Below are 16,137 nucleotides of genomic sequence, written 5' to 3'. Positions count from 1 at the left end.
AACATAGTTATTTTATTCTTAGCTCAGTACATCATTCACTGAGGAAAATGGATTCTCCCTTGGATTAGCTACAATGTCAAGACTATTTTAAATTCTCTTAATTCTTGCTGTAAGCAAAAGACAGTTAATAAAGTTACCTGGCAGGCTTTCAACCTGCTCCGTATTTCCAATTTTCGATAAGCTGCTGAACATATCAGTGTTATCTTATATGTGAGGAAAATACCCCACATTTTTAGTTACAGAAGTTGTAGTTTGTAGCTCCTGTGCAAGTGAGACTCGTGTTTAAAAACAAACAAACAAGTTTGACTGAGATATAAGTAAGCAGGTAATACGTTCACTCTGGAGACATATACTCAACTGACAGGGAAATAATTTGATTTATTCCCTCAGCAGCTCTCTTCTCCCACCCCACCTCCTCCCCCAAGAAGTTGAGTTCAGCAACCAGCATGACACTTGTAGCATATAACAAGCTACTGCCAGTTTCTCATGATGTTTCACTCAAGAGAAATTTTAACATTATTTGAGCTAGCCTATGCAGAGGACAGAGATTCAGCCTTTCCTTCAGTTTTTCTTCGGAAAATCCAGAATCCCCTCAGTTTAAAAGCACCAGCTGAAGTGCTCTCAGGTTCCTCTCTACATAAGCCTAAACTAGTGCCTCACCTTCTTAGAAAGAAATGGAATAAAGTTGAGGAAAAACATCTTGAAAGAAATCCTTGATTGCAGCTCACTCATAGAAGAAAGCTATAAATGGAATCAACCAAGCTCCAATTGCTTTTAAAAAAGACACCATATAAAAAACCCCAAACCTAAGACCAGACCTTTTCTTGATTTATTTCTGATTTCTCACTTAGCCAATAGCAGGGAAAGTCCTTCTCAAAGCAGGGTAATCAGCATATATGAAAAGACAGCAGAAGAAGGACTCGAGTACCATCAGGTAAAATACAAATGGAAACTTAAGGCATCTTCCCTGGAACTGTTTTATGCTCTATTCGTAGCCTCTTTTGTTTCCATGTGTAGAAATAAAATTTGAGAGCACTCTCCCCACCTTCTGTCAATAAGAGTGAATATATTTAGGGTATAGTCTATACATGGAACACTCAAGATGGGTTGGTTTCATTTACTTTACATATTTTTTGACATGAATCACAGTTCTCAAAACAAGTCTTTCTACTTCCAGTTAAATCAAACTGAAAGCAAGATTCTCTTAATGTTTCTATTTCATCACAATTTTCTATTCAAGAGGACAAGAGACAGTTCAACCAGAGAAACCTCAGTTCTAATAAACACTGATGGCTGAACATTCTTTGCAAGGCTAACCAGAAGCTCAAAAGCTTATCCTGCCATGCTCACTGAAATAATCCTGGCTTATTTTAAGTGAAATTTGATGGGAAAAAAATATGCAAGAAAAAAACTTTTCCCAAGTTAGGCTTGCTTAAAAATGAACTTTATGAACAATAACGGTACAGGTAAAATGTAAGGTTTATATTTATCCAAGTTAATCTACTTCTAATTATCAATGAAATTTTATTTCACATAAAAGCTTTATTGTCAGTGAACACACATACATATAATACAAAAAGTGCTGTAGTGACTTCACTAGCAACACTTTCATTGATTCTTAGTGTACCCAAGTGTACTTACAATCTGGCCTTAGAATCTAGTCAGTGTGGTTAGAATACATCATAGTTTTATGCTTATGATTCAGAGCAGACAAGCCCTAAGGAACTGAATGAATATGAAAAATTGGGTGCCTTCTGCAGTCATTGGAGCAGGGATGCCATACAACCTAGGGGTCTGTAAATGTTTTGTGGTTTCAGTACTGCTATTAAGCCACTTATGCAGGTGAGCTCAGCGCTATAAAAATCAGTTTCTGTACTGTCATCCTCTGTAGCTAATCCAGTGCAACCTCTGTAGACAGTATTTGCTGTTCAGTCTTGTTTCACTGATATATAAAAAACAAGCAAATATTTATTCCTCAACTTTTTCTTATTTTCAGTTAACTGGTTGGTGGGAAATTCAATTAAATTAATTCAATTTAATTAATTCAATTAAAACTACCTCAGAAAACTAAAAACATGGAAAAAGATATTCTGTCTTTATTTATGCTAGAGCAAATACAGAGGTATGCTTTTGAACTTAAAATAACTATAAATATTTGTGCTTTTCTATTTTAAGTACATTGAAATAATTCCAAAGATACTATCACTGTGGGATTTTTTTTTTGTTGTTAAATAAGAATGATAATTTTGGAAATAAATTTTATTTGCTATATATCTGTTTAGAAAATTAACTATTTGATTTGCTTTTCTTTCATCTTTTAAGGACTTCCAACGTATCTAGATAGATCACTCCTTTTCTATATGATACGTCTTCTTTGAGTACTTATATTAAAAGAAATAGCATGTGAGCTGTTAGATATTAAGGACTATTCCTCTAGGGAATTTATTTTGCAAACAGCCACCAGGAGGTCTCCAGGACAGTCTAGAAACTGTCTAGACTCATCATAATTGTACAATTCTCCAAATCACCCTCTCTGTAATTTTTATCAACAATTTGAATCTTCTATTTTTCCATATATTTCATCCTCATTGCTCTCCTCTGGCAAAGATGCCCATATAAATACGCTATTCATCTTTATCTTGTCATACCTATATCCTTTAAGTAACTTCCAAGTCATGTTTGTATTGCTTCTGAAGCCCACCTAAACTGCAAAGGATATGTAGGTGGAAGAAGGGAATAGCATCATCTAATATAACCCTTCAATTCTTATAAACATGCATCCCCTCACTAGCTTCATCCATTTTCTCTCCTCTCATATTTATCAACTTTCCACTCCACACCAGTCCCTAACGAGTCTGGAGCTTATAATGAAGATGAACTGCTCTGACAGACCAACCTAAGTCAGCAATATCTAATACACAAATAAAGTAGGATTACAATATCTGGAGTATGACAGCTATAATTTTCCATATCAAAACTTCTACTAAATTTTTTAATGCCAAACTACAACATATCACCCAAATCCTAGGAATGCAGGCTGCACATTCTCTGGAGCCAGGAATGCCCCAAGATGTTTGTTAGGCTCCCAGAGTCCAGAACCACTAAAGTCACCAAACAAAAATCCAAGAAAGTCTCCCATAAGAAGTCTACTTCTCCCACAATATTCTCAGTTGAGCCTCCTCAAAGAGAAGCAGAACATAAACTGTTGTCTCTGGGAGATCTCCTAATGCTTCACCAAACCACTATGCACTTTTAGTGCATAATGTATACAACAAACATATCAGGAAAATAGGGAAAAATGCCTTATAAAGTTGTTTTCCTTTCTATTCAGACTTTTGTGTAAAAAAAAAAAAAAAAAAAAAAGGGAAAATGTTTAAGAGCTCTAAAGCTCAGCAGGTGTGTTTTCTCTAATAAGGTAACTTCTTTCTTTCTTACCCTCTTAAATGCTCCCCAGACGGCAACATCTGAAACAGAAAACTCACTAATGGAGTCATTCCAACATTTTTCACTAGCATTTCTAAGGCTTTTTAGTAGTAATAGCTCACTCATATACAAATCCTCATCTCACAAGTGTAGTGAGGTGTCAACACTTGTTATAATGAAATATCCTATTCCTCCTCTATGGAAACTGAAGTTACACACACAGAGGATTAATGAAATGTTCACAGTTATAAAAGGCAGATTCAGAAACAAAATTAAGACTCTTGATTTTAGGATTGGAAAAGCAGTCAGTATTTTTCCATATAATTCTTAATTACAATAACCTAGCTGGATCATGAAGAACCTTTAAACAGAATTATGGCCTAAATATTGCATTTTTCTTGTTCTAATTTATTTCCTTCCTTCTGGCTGATGATATCTCCTTTTGAAAAGGTTATATTTCTTTATTACAAAAATATTTTTCAAGGCTTTCCTCATCAAACTTCGTTTCAATTAGGAAAAAAAGAATTGTTGTTCAGTTTCCAGCATAGATTTAATGACACAAAGAAAAATGTGCCTAGAAATAATTACAGAGACAAGTCATAAATTAGCAGTCACGCCAATTCTCAGGGCATGCTAGAAAAACAAATACAGTGACACAGGCAAATGTATGATTACACCAAGTGAATGCTGTATTTTCAGCTAAATGTTTCTGCATCTATGCTCACCAACAGTGAAATGAACAAACGACCCCCAAACTAATCAGTCACTGTCAGTGCTTTCACTCTGGCTTTTTATATGGAATGAGCTAACTACTTGTTTTTTAAACCCCAATGTCTGAAATTACATCCCTCATTTCACAGGTTTTATTTGCAGAGGTATTAAAGTCCTACTAGTCTCATTGACTTTTCTGTTAACATGGAGAATAAAGCAGATTTTTCCATAGGAATTAGGTGGGCACATATGGGAAAAACACTGGAGGCTATGTATTATTGCTGACATTGGCGATTAAATATGAAATGCTGTAAAACACTCACATTAGAATTATTCATTATAATATAGTGTTTAAGAGAGGCAAGTTATAATTAGAAAGTGTACAGAAATAAATTAATACATCATTTAAAAACAACTCATGAGCTCTTTATCCCTAGTCTGTACCATTGGGAAAAAAAAAAAAAAAAAAGAGGGTTCAACAGCTCCGCTTTGGGTAAGGGTGTCTTCTACTTTTACAGAGGAAGACAACATTTGTAATGGACTGTTTCACATTCTTGCATAGAGATGGGGCCACAGCATGCAAGGGCAGATTGTTTCTGAGGCAGCACAGTGCCTTAGGATGGAGGGGCTTTCATAATTAATAAGAATATAAAAAGATTTAAAGATTTGAAGATTGTTCCATCTAGAATGTGCTGTCTAGAAGTAAAGGATGGCACATCACTAAAAAAATATAGGTTTTCATAAAGCCAACGTAATCACTTTGACAGTTGACCTTATTTCAATATATTTCATATTCTTTATTGTTCTTTTCCTTTGCACAAATCCTGAAGAAACAAGGTTTGCAAGAGAGCTGTGGAAGAGCTTGGGAATAACAGGGCTCAAGAAACACTGATTTTTCTACAAGAAAACTTAGGCATATCACAGGGGTAAGGGAGGGGGGTCTTCCATGTAATTTGTGAGTTTGGGGTAAGCAAATACAGCCCCATATACCTGGTAGGTCAGTGTCAGTCCTTTTTTACCTGTTCTCGCTATTGCTATCAGAAGTACAGAACTCCCAACAAGCTCAAACTCTTCCTTAGATGGTCTCTGTGGAAGCTGTAAATACCTGTACACTTGCTGTTTCTTGCAAGCAGTTCTCTCCTTTTTGCCTAGTTCAATATTCTCAAACTAAGTACAGTCTCTATTGTTTAGCTGAAGTCAACTTCCTATAAAACCTGTAATTTCCTTATTTAAATATTTACAAACTCATTCAGTAAACATGTATTTTTCAGCTTAATATGATATCATCACATTCTAATTTAAACATGAAAAGACCTATAAACCCCACAAAGCACATATCACTGTGATATGAATTTTTAATGGTAATTATCTACAAAAATGGACTTTAGTATTGAACTATTTAAATGGTTGTCCTGAACACGTAAGAAAATATTAGATTTGGTGTTCCACTTAGTGTTACATTACTTGGAAAAACATACACAAGACTTTTAGCTGATTAGCTTCAAAGTGCCATCTTCTTGCATTTTGCTAGCATATTTTTACTTTTACCATCATTAAACATGCTGTCTCCTTGTCTCACAGTATTGCTAGAACAGAACTACAGAAACACAGACTTACACTTCCTGAGATACTCCTGGAAGCTAATGTACAGGCTAAGCAGAAATGTATGCAACGATATCTAAATATAAGCCATTAGCCTGATAGGAAACACTCAGTTCCTTTGGAAGCACCAGGCTTCAACTCTGATATGTGTGGGACTGCAAAAGATTGGATCCTTTTCATTGTAGCTGGTTTGCTCAAATTCACAAGCACTAGGACACCTGCAGCTTTTAGTACCATGAAAGGGAACAGTATCAGGATTAAATAAGGACTCAGTAGTCAAGTAGTCAAGATAATGTCACATGTAGGTCACATACCTCATCACCACAGCACTCTCTTACTTGTTCTGCAGTAAGAGGTAATCAAATCATTGTGTTGAATCACACTAAAAATTAATTTTATGCACATGCAGTTTTCAAAGGCCATTGTGCTGTCACTGTGAAAGCGTCATTAATATCAAAAGTAGCATTAAGCTAAAACCCCATCACAGGCCAGGGTCTGCTAACAAGACAAATGTCAAAAAACTAGCTCTTGAGTTGAGGAACTTAAAATCTAAATAAACAAAATCCACCTTTACTTGAAAGTAAATGAAACTGTTGCCTGTATATCACAAGCTAGAAAGGACTGCACCATGGTAAGTGCAGGAGGTATTACACTTTACACTGACCCCAACTTATTGACTCCTCCCAATTATTTTAATACCACAGAATACCACAGAATGGGCGAGGCTGGATGGGACCACAGTGGGTCATCTGGTCCAACCTCCCAAAATAACAAAGAAGAAATTTCAATGGCAAAAACTGTTTCTATAACATCTGCATTCCACACAGATTATCTGGAGATGAATGTACTCAGTACCTACTATAATGTCATAAACAGCAATAGCATCCTCAGTACACTGCTATCCTTTGGATGCAGTGACCTTCCAACATTGTTCAAAAACTTCATACAAAATAGTCTTTAATTAAAAGCTGACATGATACATTCAAAACATGCAAACAATACATTTGGGAGAAAACCATCTACTGAGTTCTTCTGGCATCTAGTTAGCATTACTACTTGAGGTGTTCCCTTGTGGCATCTCCAACCAGACTACTTAGGATCACCAAGACAATTGCACTGTCTCTGCACTTCACTGTGAGCTGGTAAATAACTAAAGTTCATTTTGTATACCAGCAACACGCAGCACAAATCTTGAATTTTGCCAGCTACACTGAAATAACATTTAGTCCTCCAGCTATTTTAAATCAAATCATTTACAAAGGAGAATTACTGGAAATCAAATCCAGCTACAAGTCCAGGAACACCACCAAAAAAACAACATTTTATTACATTTTAGGTTGTGATAACCTCTTTGCTTCACTGTGGTCAATGTATTTTAAAACACGTAGGGGAGAAACAAGTTCTAACTATGTGAGAGATCTAGAGCAAGTTGGTTCTACAGGCCTAACTCCACTTATATGGGGATATGATATGAGCAAAGGCTCAGAAATGATACACCACATTTTACCGGTGCAAATGCTGGTCTGAAAGAAAATGACAAATATGCAGCCAAAACTAGTCTATTACATACTTTTTGAATACACAGTTCTGACAATATCTTGGAAGAAACCACTCTATAAAGATACACAGGTAACACAGGCATCTTAGAATCTCAAGTGAGAACTCTTGATAATGACCTGATTACTGTTACAACCAACTTTTCACTAGACAGTACCTGCAAATTAAGCCCTTCAAGTAAAGTGTTTGCAAAGATCAAGGAAAGCAGGCATCACTGATATCTCTCTGCCTTGCTTACAGATGAACTCTTGAAAGAAACACCTTTCCCACTAAATTCCACTTCTGTTATGGAGCCATTTTCCTTCCCTGGCTGGTTAAATGATCATCGCGGTAAAATAAAACAGAAGAAATCCTTGAGTATGTTTGGAGATAATTTTGAAACAGAGGTAGGTGTTTCTCTATAAAGAGGGGAATATTTCTAAAGGTACAGATAATAGGTACCTGCTGTTCAGACCAAGTGAATCTAAGCCTGAGAACAATATATAGTCAGCAGAAAAAGTTATGCATCTTGGCAGAACTCAGTCGTAGTTGCCCTGCCCTTGAGAAATACCTTTGTCCTTTAATTTGATTAGCTTAGGGCAGGGGCTTCTTAGCTCATTACTTCCACTCACAGAATCAACCAGAACCTTATTGCCATTCATCTCCTTTGGGATTAAAACAGCTCCTTTACTCCATTCCTCTGACCCCTCTCTCCTTCTTCCCCCCCCTATTCTGCCCCCACCCAGATTTCCCAAACAAGAAGCACCAGCATGATGCAAATATTACTCAAGTGTGTTTAGCTTTCCTATGTATTTGAAGAGCATTCATGGTGCCAAGTCTAATACAGGTGTGTAAACACACTTTTTTTTCTCCCCCTCAATCTACATTAATGTGGAAACAAGGAAAACTGGACAGTGCCAGAGAGCCTGGGCTGCACTAAAACACTGTGCTTCTCAGAGTAGTCAAACCCAGTCTAGTTTGGGTGTAAATGAAGCTGTCACCATTTGATATCTGTGCTGTATGCATGTTGTTTACAAAACAAATTCTTCCCCTGAATTACTTGGAGTCACATTCTGAAGAATCCAATACATATGACAGCAAAGTGACACTGTGGGACTGTCACGAAGAACACAGAAAGGGCAAATAATGAGAAAGATAAAGTCTGGTCTTCATCTTTTTTTATTTAACAGAAGAAACTTTTCTACTTCAACAGGCTCTTGACAGGGCCCAGAGTTCATGAGGAGGAAGTGCTTGTTCCAAGAACAGAAGCAGGAACCATATAGATGCAAAACTGAGAGTAGGAGGAGGCAGAAGGAATAGATAAGCGAGGATGCAGAGGAGCATAAGGAGTGGCAGGTGTGATCAGTTCCCTTTTTATCAGTAGGAATCAATATGAGAATACCAAACGTAGTGTGAATTTTAATGTCTGTAAAAATAACGTCATCTTCTATGAATATTCTCCTGTAAAAATAGAATGTTTAAATGCTGTTGGAAGATGAATGTGGAGACTTTGGTCACTTGGATGAATCCATTATTTTTCTTCCTTTTTTTTAAAGGTTATAGCTCATGGACCAGGAACAACTGAGAAAAGTAAAAAGAATTCGGATATCTGGATATGGCAGCTGGTACGTGGCAGTTCACACTTGTTAACTGATGAGTTCATGTTTCAGTTCAGACTGAACAGTAGTAAAACCTTCTAGCAACAGAAACTGGAACATTTACCTTCCTTCTCGTAGAAAAGATCACCCATAGGCACCACCCTTCAGCTTTTAACTGTAAGGAAAAATAACAGTAAAGTACTGCCACCATGTAAACAGCCTCTTTTTCCTCATCTTTTATGTTGAGGACAGAGATACTGGCATCTGTGCTTGCTGAGGATTTTAATACACCCTACCTAAGATACATCTTGTAAATATATCAGAATGCCTCTAGGTGATAAAACCACATCATCTATTAGTTCTGCCTTGAAGCCTTTGTCCTCATACTGAAGTCAAACTGGAGTCAAGTAGAATAAGCTAATAAAAAAGTCTGAGAACTTGTTTATACTAAATCACATTGGTAGGTGATCCAGATGTCCTTCATTCAAGTGGCTGCCAGAAAAATTTTGCAACCCAGTGAAAAAACAAAGGACAGTTTTTGCTTAGGCAAGTCAGGCTAGCTTGAGAGGCAGGTCTTTCTATCAGTTCCTGTTCTGTTGAAATTCACAGGGACTATCAAATACTAAAGACATAATAATCTTGAAAGACATTTGTTTACTCTGCAACTTACAGCAGCCTATGCCATCAAGACCTTGTGACTGGCTCCTCTGATGAGATAATAACTAGTTCGTTCAAGTCTGGGTGGACTCCTATTAGCAATTTCAGTCAGATCTCTACTTTTTAAGACTTAGAAAGATATCAGGAATCAAAAAAGTAGAAGAGGAGCTACAGGTACTCCAGAAGATGCTCTCTGTGATTTCTGGGGCTGTACCAACTTTCAGGCTGCTAGGTTAGATAGCTAACAGTGTACCCCAAGAGTCAGGCAACAGGTTGCTGCTTTACGATGGAGAACAGTGAACCATGAAGCATGTTTTTATTGATGCTAATAGTGTTGGACAGGGAAGGTCAACTGAATATTTAGCTAGGCCTCATGGAACAGCGCAGGTTTGAGGTGCTCTCTCAGTGGCAAAGATTTCCATACTTGCAGCATTTTCTTTCTGCTAGTGACAGGACACAGAAAATTAAAAGCTGGTTACCTGTTCCTTCCCCTCAGGAGGGCACATCAACTGTTACCATGGATGGTAAGACCCTGACTCTATCTGCTGGTGACAGCCTGCTTGTTCGTGCCCAGTCTACGTGAGTAGAGATGAACAGTGGTTCAATGCATGATTTCCCAGCTTCCAGCAACATAAATTCTGTGTATTCAACCCTCACCAGGCTGGGCATCACTGGTGCAGAAACATAGCATCTGTGATTGCAGGATTTGCAATAGCCTCCATTATTCCTCAGGGCAAAAGTGTTTTCAGGAAGAAAAGCCAGATATTCATTCTAGTTCACCTCTTATGATTAAAACTGGGGAAAATAAAAAAAGCTAAGCACTACCAAGAAAATCAGCATGCAAAAGACCACGCATAAATATAGATGGCATGAATAGACAAATTGGCACTCATAGCAGATCCTTTCAGCATAAGACCAGGCTTAATCAACATCAATGCAGGAAGATTTGGGGTTCAGGCTAAGAACAGCTCTCTTCCTACAGTAGAATACATACAGCTGTTTTATAATCATGATACAGATAAAGGAAAAAGTGAAAATAGCTTCCAGAACAAACAGAAAGGAAGATGTGGAAAGTGGCAGAAGCTGATAAAGTGCCCAGCATGAAGGATGATATATACTCATTGTAGCAGGTCATACACAAACCATAAAAATGGTCTTCTTTCCTACAGGAAAAATCTAATAAATAGAAGTACTGACTTCTGCACCTTTTGCAAAGCCCTGAAAACATTTACTGAAAGTTCTCTGCACCTGTGATTCCAACTTGCAACTATCTCTACCCTTCACCATTACTTCCATTGCTTCTGTAAAACCACTTAAATTAATTCCCAGTCCTGCAGTCCAATAGTGAACACGTGTTTTCAAAGTCATGGCACAATGCACACGCACAGTTTCTAATGCATTAAGACATTTATTGGAACTGTATACCAGACACCTTTTACTGCATGCACACTCTCTGTAACTGCATGTCCCCCTTGTAACTGGCACAGATACAGCTAATACAAGTGATGACCACAAGAAAAAAAAAAAAGAAACTATTAAATTTGTAGGCACTAATCTCGTTACAAAAATAACTGTACTGAGGTGATTCTCTTCCAATCATGTTACTGAGATCAGAGTAACATGATATCTTCCTACTTGGTTCATCCATAAGTAGATAAATATTCTTCCTCACCACATCATGATGTTCAGCTTATATTAGTAGGAAGAGTAATTCCCTGAAATATCACAAGATATACCAATATGGAAAGAGAACAAATGCAATCAGAACACAATCTCTTTGTTTCCCCCTCCTTTTCAGTAGCATCAACATTTTAGTTGTTGGTTTGAGTGCGTAGTTCCCCTCCATACACATGGGATCATCTCTCTTTTCATTCTTGCAGGTATAGCTGGAAAAGAGCAGAAGAATGTATTGCTCTCTGCATCACTCAGGATCCAAAACGCAAGCAGCCTTATACCTAGCTCCTGTGTCAGTTGACTTTGATGAAAACCAAATTTTAACCTCTTGTCTTAATGAACCTTAAGGCAGAATGCCTGGAAATTTGAAGTCTAACACAGTGATTAAACTGAATTAAGTGAAGTCAAGTGCTGTGCCCAGTTAAAACCTTTTCCCTCCAAGTAGAGTTGTAGCAAAATTTACAATCACTGATTTTTTAAGGACTACTGTTCTGTTGGGTTGAAAGGAAATTAAAACAGATCCAACTAGCAGGATTACTTATCTAATAACATATATGATACTATCTAGAAGAAGTCAGAAGCTTTTCAAATGCAAGTCTGCCACAAGATATAGAAAAGGAGATGGGACAGATACTGTTCTACCTACTTAGGTAAAAGTCTTCATTTTGTCATTTGTAATAAATCAGTTACAAGATTTGTTACCCAGCCTACAGTAGGGAGCTTTAATGGACAGTAGTTCACAGATCTTCTGAGATCTTTGGCTAAAAGTTTGGTTCATTTTTTTAAAGGTCCTGTCTGCTGCACTGCTTGAGGATTTCAGTGCTTCGTGAAAAAGAGGGAAGTGCATTAGTGAAGGGGGAAGCAGCACCTGCAACATCAGGCATTACTTGGATCATCACTGCACTTGCTTCAGGTGCAACTTATTAGCAGTTTACCAAATTCAGCAATGCAGTGTCAAGCACAGTGATCAGCAGCATACCACACATACCATGCTGGGTGCTGTGGGTACACTACACTATCGAGAACACAGCACTGCAGTAGGACCAACACTGGAGCATCTGGGTCATGGGTGTGTTCCTGTGCAGCAGAAATCTCAAGCCAAAGGAGCCTTAAGAAGTGTGTTAGGGGAATAAGAGAGCAGATAATTTGTTGTAATCAATTTCTATTAACTGCTGCTGCTTTTTGAACAATGAGGTTTCTCACAGAAATAATAAATATCAAATTATCTTTTCCTGCTTTTATTCCAGGAACTCTCCAGAGGGGTTTTTGTTTGCTTTGGGGTTTGGATTTTTTTAATTGTCTTTTACATTATTAAGATCTGAAAACAGGTTGCTTATCAATTAAACATTTGAAAAAGCAAAAAAGTTATCATTTCTTGGGTGGTTTTTTTTAAATTCCAATTAAGTTCAGAAAAAATAGTTCTTTATTACCTACAAAGCTCATTAAACCGAGATGCCATACATGTCTTATTCAAGTGTTCATTTTTCTGATGAGAAAGACTCAGATATCTTGGCTTATATTTAACATCAGTAGCATTTCTAGCAAAGCACACAGCAAAACTTTGATACATCCTCCTAATAACAGGGGACCCAATCTGAGAAACTGAATCTCATCTTAAGGCTATTACAGGTGTGAGCTATTACACACAAAAAGGAGCTATCACATTCCCTTTAAACAAGGGAATATTTTTTCTGATTACCATTAGTATTGGTGTGTCTAAGTGTAGGCAGAATTGACTACTCCTCAAGTGATCATCTGTGATTGAGGGACCTAGGATAACAGTGTTATACTTTTAGTCCACCAGTTAGAGGGTAACCAGAGAATTATTGCCATATTTCACATTGAATAAGTGAATAAAACACAGCCACATGTAGAACAACATCCAGAATAATCAACAGCTCTTCATCCACCCAGAAGCACTAAGCATCATGGAACTTTCACAATAAAAATTAAAGTGCCTCTAGATTAGATACCTCCCAGGATATAAAATTAAGGCTCCATTCAAAGTGTATTTGTGGTGAAGTCCTTTTATAACAACTTGTGCTTGAACACCTAAATTCTATCCAAGTCCCATATTAGGTGCCCCAAGTTATAACAAGAACCAGACCAGGAGCATTAAGCCAGACCTCCATCACCCACAGTTTTGCCACAACCTACAATCAGAAACCAGGACTGAGTAGGTCATGAACTAACTTCCATTGAGGGACCGCTATCATCTAAAAACTAGATAAAAGGCGTTAAGCCCCATAAGTATGCCAAAGAATCAGGATCAAACCATCATGAAGTACCAGGAGAAGAGAATTTTCTAGCAACTCTTGATAATTACATCAGTTGTTTTTGTGTCCCCAATTCAATAGTTGTTTGTAGCCAGAGCACAAATGAGAGCATAGATAAAACTTGTCATTTACTCTTTTAAAGGTGCTTAAACACTGTGACTCAGAAACCTGCAACCTCCCTTTTCCAAGTCTTCAGATAGGTCCAGAGGGCTCTTTGTCAATCACTGCATCTTTTTCAGGTGCTTTACTCTTCCTCCATATTATGCCTGCACTAACAATTGTACATTTCTAATTAGATGTACCCATGCTCCTCTGCTTGCAAGGAAGTTGCCCACGTGCAAGTTTTGTTCTTGGAATCCTTTTAGCTGTTAGGTGCTCTTTCTTGTGTATGTGCAGTCACCTCAGTAGATAACTTCAGCACCAAAGTTGTTGGGATCAAGATTTGGAGACTTCACTGCTAATCTTGTCTCAAAGAAGGATTTCACAGTAAGGTCAGTGGCAAAGGCTTAATTAGGCATGCTATTTGCAGAGTACCCTCATGCACTGCTATTGACATTGTGCTTGTTCACACATGTCCATGAAACACACCCGCACAAAACCATGCCCTACAGAATCATTTACGGTTGAAAAGACCCCAGGATCATTAAGTCCACCCTTTGACCAATCTTGTCAACTAGACCATGGCACTTAGTGTCATATCCAGTCATTTCTTGAACACCTACAGGAAGAGTGACTCCACCACCTCCCTGGGCAGCCCATTCCAATGGTTAAGCCTTCCTGATGTCCAACCTGAATCTTCCCCAGCACAGCTTGTCCTATTGCTAGTTGCCTGACCTCCTTTCAGGCAATTGTTGAAGGTCTAGCCTGAGCCTCCTTTTCTCCAGGCTAAACAACCCCAACCACTGCTCATATGATAACCCATGACACACTTCATCTGACTTATGCATGTATTTGACTGTTTTTCTTTACAACTCTTCCCACATAAAGTACATCTGCACCCTAATTTGGATACTCATTTTCTATCTGAATTATACAGGTTTTGGGACACCTCATACTTAATAAACTTAGTACATTTTGTCAGGATTGTGCTAACCTTATTAGCACAGTATTTCATAGACAGTCCATCTGCTGCTGTTTCTCCAAGACTCAAAAGCTAAACCTTTATGAAAGCATTTATTCTAAGTAGTATTACAATAAAGCCTACACAGACACAAAGCCATATATGCACAATACTTTGTACATTAATTATTACCTTTAAGCTTATGCAGTATTGTCCAGAATCAGAAGCTTGAGTTGACTAGAAAGATTAGAAATGCACACAAAGGAGTTTGGGTCTACCTACAAGCATCCACAGAGTTATTCCAAGGCTGAATCTCACCTATCCTAAAAGTTGCAGGAATTTTCCCCTTCACTTCAAATGGAAAAAGGTGATGCAGCCCAATTCTGCCAGTTGTTGATTAAAGTAGCAAGAGATGTTGTGGTTTTTCAATGCCTGAGATCAATGGCAGAGCTCAAGATTGTCCAACTAAAAAACAAGAAAGCAAAATAAAAAACAAAGAACAGCTAAGACAACAGTGGTAACTACATTTCAGCTCAATATACATAAATGGGCAGCTTATAAAAGTCAACTTCTTCTGTTGTAGTAAACTTTTTCCTCAGACCCACACAGCATTTACTCACATCTGTAAATGAATCTTATCTTATGGCATGAAGAGAAATGCTTGTACTCTGACCCTGAGATTAGCTCAGTTGGTTAAAACCTGGTGCTAATGACACCAAGGTCACGTGTTCGGTTGCCTGTATGGACTATTCACTTAAGCTGGACTCAGTGGTCAATGTGGGTCCTTTCCAACTCAGAGTATTCTTTGTTGTTAAAACATTCATTGGACTGATTTCAGCTCTCCAGCCACATCTAACAGAACAGATGCAGAAAAAGCAACCCTCCCATCATCATTGCATATAAGGAAAGGAAAATAAATTATTTAAGCTGTTGAACAAACTCCTACATAACCAGCTTGTGTTAATAATGGAGGCATTTCAAGGCTTTGGATTTTTATTTATTTAATTGTCAGTTAATAATCCAGAGGGCGCTTGAATGAACACTTCAGACTCATGAAGGTCATCACCTCCTGGTCAGTTTCTGATTGAATACACAAGTACTTGTAGAGCTGCTCTTCATTATCAAAGTATGCAGAATAACACCTGATGATTTTAAAGTAATAATAAAGAAGACAAAGTTAATATTAGCCCTTCAATTCAAAGTAAATACCTGACAGGTCTTAGCACTGTGTGGTACAGAAAGTTTTTATGCTAGATCCAGTCAGTAATATTTTCAGTAATTGTCCAGAAAGTGTGGAAGTGCATAAAAACTCTTCCTTTATACGTCACTAGAATTTTGATTGAAGCTTGACAGCTAGGGTGATGATTACATACACACACACACAAAGTCAGATAGTTTGTATTCCAGAAATAAGCCCTGGAATTGTGAAGTGATTACAGCAATCAATCCTAACGCACACATGAGATTCCCTCCTGTAGGCAGTTCCCCTGTTGGAGGTCTACAAATTCTAGGACAATTTTTTTCTGAACTTCTGTTGCTCTAGGTTAAATACATCTCCAAGACCTTTGGCCTGCTAATTCAGTGTAAGTTGCATCAGAAC

General features: G+C 37.6%; 1 protein-coding gene across 1 annotated transcript in view; it reads left to right on the top strand.

Moving 5' to 3' along the window:
- HAAO (3-hydroxyanthranilate 3,4-dioxygenase) overlaps positions 1–12,565 on the top strand; it is a 32,181-nt gene extending 19,616 nt beyond the window's left edge. The window contains exons 7-10 of the mRNA XM_050316468.1: positions 7,534–7,679; positions 8,829–8,897; positions 10,024–10,106; positions 11,408–12,565. Coding sequence (XP_050172425.1) covers positions 7,534–7,679; positions 8,829–8,897; positions 10,024–10,106; positions 11,408–11,486 — 377 coding nt within the window. The 3' untranslated portion in view covers positions 11,487–12,565. The remainder of the gene's footprint in view (positions 1–7,533; positions 7,680–8,828; positions 8,898–10,023; positions 10,107–11,407) is intronic.
- The last annotated feature ends 3,572 nt before the right edge of the window (positions 12,566–16,137 follow it).

The sequence above is a fragment of the Myiozetetes cayanensis genome, unplaced genomic scaffold, assembly GCF_022539395.1.
Source record: "Myiozetetes cayanensis isolate MyiCay16 unplaced genomic scaffold, myiCay2020 scf2-11, whole genome shotgun sequence".
NCBI lineage: Eukaryota > Metazoa > Chordata > Aves > Passeriformes > Tyrannidae > Myiozetetes > Myiozetetes cayanensis.
The sequence above is the reverse complement of the archived record's forward strand: the minus strand, read 5'-3'. Positions and strand labels throughout refer to the sequence as shown.